The sequence below is a fragment of the Geosmithia morbida genome (genome assembly GCF_012550715.1).
Source record: "Geosmithia morbida isolate 1262 chromosome Unknown scaffold_7, whole genome shotgun sequence".
Taxonomy (NCBI): Eukaryota; Fungi; Ascomycota; class Sordariomycetes; order Hypocreales; family Bionectriaceae; genus Geosmithia; species Geosmithia morbida.
Genome location: NW_023336194.1, coordinates 74,762 through 79,743, shown reverse-complemented (window position 1 = coordinate 79,743; position 4,982 = coordinate 74,762). Strand labels below are relative to the sequence as shown.

At 55.5% G+C, this 4,982-nt stretch overlaps 2 protein-coding genes across 2 annotated transcripts; one reads left to right on the top strand and one right to left on the bottom strand.

Moving 5' to 3' along the window:
* Positions 1-1,363: 1,363 nt before the first annotated feature.
* Positions 1,364-2,862, top strand: GMORB2_6883 (14-3-3 protein epsilon; the record flags this gene model as incomplete). The annotated part of the gene is made up of 4 exons (XM_035468849.1): positions 1,364-1,375; positions 1,694-2,043; positions 2,249-2,336; positions 2,503-2,862. 4 exons carry the CDS (start codon positions 1,364-1,366, stop codon positions 2,860-2,862), a joined length of 810 nt encoding a protein of 269 aa, XP_035321229.1.
* Positions 2,863-3,376: 514 nt separating this feature from the next.
* GMORB2_6882 (uncharacterized protein) lies at positions 3,377-4,843 on the bottom strand (the record flags this gene model as incomplete). Its single annotated transcript, XM_035468848.1, has 2 exons — positions 3,377-3,442; positions 4,142-4,843. The coding sequence occupies 2 exons, from the start codon at positions 4,841-4,843 to the stop codon at positions 3,377-3,379; spliced, it is 768 nt and encodes a 255-aa protein (XP_035321228.1).
* Positions 4,844-4,982: the final 139 nt, after the last annotated feature.

The following is a 4,982-nucleotide window of genomic DNA, read 5'->3' as shown; positions in this document are numbered from 1 at the left end:
CACTCTGCTCAGAGGAGGGAAGAGGTAGGAAAATTATCAGAGAGAGCCTCGATTCTTCTCTTCTTCTTAATTGTGGGACACTCGTCTCGGGACACCGCAGTGGCCTCCCCGAGACGGTGCTAATAAAAAGAAGAAGGAAGAAGCACACAGCAGACTGACGAGGGGCTGGTAACGCTGGCAGCCAGCGTCAGTACATCATTACCGCCGCGGCAGGACCAGGCAGGCTGCGCGTTGTTGGCCTCCTATCCGTCAGTCTGGGCCCCTAAGCCGTCTCTTGTCTCATGATGCGGGCCTCTGCCGCCGCCACAGACGGAGATCCCGTGATGACACCTGGAGGAGCACATCTATGAAGTACCGGGGAAGAGGTAATGGTAGAAACCTGTCCTGTACTTTTGCACAGCCGTGCCCGTACGACCTGGTAGGATATGTACGACTTATAAAAAAGAGATGTGCGGTAATACTCGGCACTGTCATCATATACGAGTAATACTGCTAACGGAATTAATAGTGATGGGATCGAGACGCGGTGCATGCATGTATGAATGCTGCCTGCTGATTTCAATTGTGGCGAGAGGGCTGAGTTCCAAAACATCAGATCTGACAATCTCCAAAGGCGGTGGGCGGAGCGCGCCAATGCTAAGCAGTAGTAAGTAATGCCGCTGTAATATTAGTAACCTGCTGCAGTGGCCGGTAAATAAATATGAGCAGTGCACCGGTGGTACGAGTGCTCCGTACAAGTAGACCAGAATACGTACCCCGCTCGCAAACAACGGTCAAGGCTGACTGACCCGGCTGCGGCACTCTTCTCTCCCCTCTACTGCCCAGCGTCCAGATCCCTCCAGATCCCTCCCGACCGTTCACCTGTGCCTTTCCTGCCCAGGACTACGATGGGTGACACAGAGAGTTCGTGAAGCTCCCAGCCGTGCCAGATGTGGACGTCTGGGGGGGGGGGGGGGGGGGGGGGGGGGGGGGGGAGAGTTCTTCCTTCTTCAGCACCGGGCGGATTTACTTGGCAGCGACTGGTACAGTGTTGTGGTCCTGTGGATAATGGGAGGTGAGTGACCGAGCAGTAGAGGTTTAGCAGGCTCTCCCCCCCCCCTCTCTCTCACTTCAGGGGACTCGCCTGCTATGCTACTAGAAACCCAAACGCCTGGGCCAAGATATAAACACAATCTCATCCTCAACGCCTCACCCACGCCCTCCGCCGCCCCAATCTCTTTCATATCTGCCCTTTTACCCCCCCACCACCCTTCCATCGCCAACCCGCTTTCCAACAACTGCTTTTCTCACCACCCTGCCACTTCAAATCGGCCCCTCGTACACATCTTTTTTTTTCCCACGCGCAAATCCCCTCTATTTCATCATGACTTCCGAAGTAAGTTTCCCTCCCCTCCATTCTGGCTTTTAGATCTCAGCCCTTCTCTCTTTCCCCTCAGTCAGCGCGCCCATCATCACACAGCGTCAACCGCCACCTCTTCTCTCCACCCGTTCACCCTTCTTTCTTACCTGTTCTGTCCATTCATGATGCTAACCATGATAACCTACAGCGCGAAAGGTTGGTTCCCTTGGTTTTTCCAAACTTGCTCCTCCCTTCAGAGAGACGAACGGCCTCTGCTTGACCCCACCCGATCCCTATTTCTCCCGTCCCTCTCGATCTGAAGCTGACGCCGTTTTCTTGCAAACAAACAGCAAGACTTTCCTCGCCCGTCTGTGCGAGCAGGCCGAGCGCTACGATGAGATGGTCTCGTACATGAAGGAGGTGGCCAAGCTCGGTGGCGAGCTCACCGTCGATGAGCGTAACCTCCTCAGCGTCGCCTACAAGAATGTTGTCGGTACCCGTCGTGCCTCGTGGCGCATCATCTCGTCGATTGAGCAGAAGGAGGAGAATAAGGGCTCCGACAAGCACGTCGCCACCATCAAGGAGTACCGCGTCAAGATTGAGGAGGAGCTCGAGAAGGTTTGCGAGGATGTCCTCAGCGTCCTCGACGAAGCCCTCATCCCCAACGCCGCCTCCGGCGAGTCCAAGGTTTTCTACCACAAGATGTACGTATTCCCACTCTGCCTATTCGCATCCCCCCCCCCCCCCCCCCTGCTCTATCCTCAGGCCGTACCTTGATCCGCAGCCTCCGGGGGCGAACGGGCCTGGAGCCTGTTCTTCCTAACAAACCACCACCCCACATCTCCCGCCTTTTGTTTTTTTGCCCGCCACTCCACTCCACCGCTGACCGCCGCCCCCTCCGTTTTATAGGAAGGGTGACTACCACCGCTACCTCGCCGAGTTCGCCTCTGGCGAGAAGCGCAAGGGCGCTGCCACTGCCGCCCACGAGGCCTACAAGGTGAGAACAACCCCCTCCATTTCCCGCGGGCAATCGAAGAGAAGATGGACAGAGAAAAGATGGACAGAAAAATAAAAAGAAGTGCTTCGGGATCTCCCGTGTTGCCCACAACCTGCACGCAGACAATCCAAGACTGACCCTGTTTTTTTTTTCCCCTTCGTTACAGAGCGCTACCGACATTGCCCAGACCGAGCTCACTCCTACCCACCCCATCCGTCTCGGTCTTGCCCTCAACTTCTCCGTCTTCTACTACGAGATCTTGAACTCGCCCGACCGTGCATGCCACCTCGCTAAGCAGGCCTTTGACGATGCCATTGCCGAGCTTGACTCTCTTTCCGAGGAGTCCTACCGCGATAGCACCCTGATCATGCAGCTCCTCCGTGACAACCTGACCCTCTGGACCTCGTCCGACAGCGCCGAGGCTGAGCAGGGCGAGGCCAAGAAAGAGGAGGGTGAGGAGGCTAAGAAGGAGGAGACCGCCGAGGAGGCCAAGCCCGCCGAGGAGGCTGCTGCTCCCGCTTCGTAAACCTCCGGCTGATTCTCGATACCAGTGGCGACTCGGCAGATCGGAGGCGGACATGCGCAGAGTGGTCATGGGAGTCTGAGGTCCCGCTCATGCCCGCCGCGGGAATGCCCCTCGTCGGGTGAGGGGGAGAGGCTGGATAGTGCTGAGCCCGAAGCGTGCTGTCCAATACCGACATTGCTGGGTGGTATCACTTGTCGTGTCTGCGCTTTTGCGGGCTGCCTTTTCTATTTTTACGCAGCAAGGGAGGGAAGGAGGCCTGATCCGGTTCTTTTTTTTTTTTTTTGAAGGGAGCCTGGGATTCTTATATAGCGTTGGAACGTCTTTGGTCTTATGCTTTGTCGCGGTGGTTAAACAGATTTTCTCCATCTCTGCCTGACGGCTAATTTAATCACACGGCTACCCTCCCCCCATCGTGTATCCGTTCTATCGTCCGTCTCAGTTCTTCATCACTACTGCCGAAGCCAGAGTGGAGCTATCCAATCAAGGGGAGCACTTTTGTCTTTAGCTCTACACTCTAGAGTGCACCTCCAAAAGCAGGGGAATCCGAGGTTGTAGAAGAGAAGAAGTAGAACAAAGTAGGCTATCATGCTCTTTTACCGGTGTGAGAGTTCCTGCCAGGACATGATGTTGTATCTCCATCGGTGTATTTCCATTACCAGGAGATATCGTCGGCAAAGACAGGGCGACCGGTTATAGGTGATTTCGTGATGGAAGTCCGACGAGCAAGGGGGAACGGAGAGACGATTAGAGTATATTATTGCTCGTAACGGGGGTTGAGAAGAGAGGACGAAAGATAGAGAACAGACGGAGAGAGGAGACATGGATTGGGGGGGAGGGGGGGTCTTGTTTTTTTTCCCCATGTTGGTAGAGATGTACAAAATGTTGACTCTTCTTTTTTTTCCTGGTCTGTTCAGCCTGCTTCTTTCTCTCCCTTCTCTGCTCTCCCCATATATTTTTCTGACGATAATTTGCGTTGGGGGTATATCTTTTGTTGTTGTAATTTCTTTGATTGCTGAACTAGAGAGGCGTGAAACAAAACGAAACAGCCAAGAGAGGGCTGAAGAGAGAGAGAGAGAGAGAGGAAGAAAGAGAAAGAAGAAGAGAGCCCAGTAGAGTACGTTTCATGGGAGAGAAAAAAAAGGTATTCATTAAAGAATTTTTTTTATAAAGAGAGGACAACAAGAAGAGAATTTCTTTTTCTTTTTTTTTAAAAAAAAAAGAAAAAAAGAAAAAAAAAGTGGGAATAAAATCAAGGTGGAGGTGGTGCGGTGGCGCGAACGTGATTCAACAGACGTGCAGCTCGTTGAAGGCGATCATGCCTGTTCCGCAGACGACGGGAGTCGGGATCGTCATCGTCACGGCTGGCGAGTGCATGATCTAGGTCGTGATCAGGGTGGTCCTGTTCCTGCCTCCCGGCGGCAGGAGCAGCGGCGGGAGCAATGTCTGACTCGGGAGTAGGTCGGAGGGACCTGTACATGTCGGTGTGGTGGGTGGCATCGTCGTCTGCCGCGGCGGGGCCGTAGTCTACGTAGCCGCCGTCATGGCGGTGGGCGAAGGCGAAGACGCCGGCGGCGGTACCGCGGCGGCCAGGGTTGAAGCTGCCATGGTTCAGGTCTGAGACGGCGGCGCCGGCACCGCTGCCGCTGCCGCTGCCGCCTCCCCTCCGGATGACGCGACGGGCGAGACGGCGCCACAGGCTACGTCGGTGACCGTCGCCGCTGCCATGCTGCTGCCCGACGTCGTCCAGGCCGAGAGGCGGGAACGGGTATGCCGTACCGCTCACGACGCCGGCGGCCCCGGCTGGGAGGAGGGCGCCGAAGCCGAGGCCGAGGCCGCCGTCTGACGATGCGCCGGATGATGACGTCGTCGTCGAGGCTGTGGATGATCCCGAGGTGGCGGGGACGGCGAGCGTGAGGGCTGCCACCTCGGTTCGCCAGACGTCGATGCGCTGCTGCTTCGAGGCGGAGATGAGGGGGTTCATCACTTGTGACATTTTTTTTTTTTTTTTGGTTTTTGGTTTTTGGTTGGTGCCTCAAGGATAGGGGGATGGCTCGAGGAGAAAGAGAGGGGAAAGGAAAGAAGAGTGGAGAGTCGTTGGATGCAAAAAGGTGTGTGTGCGT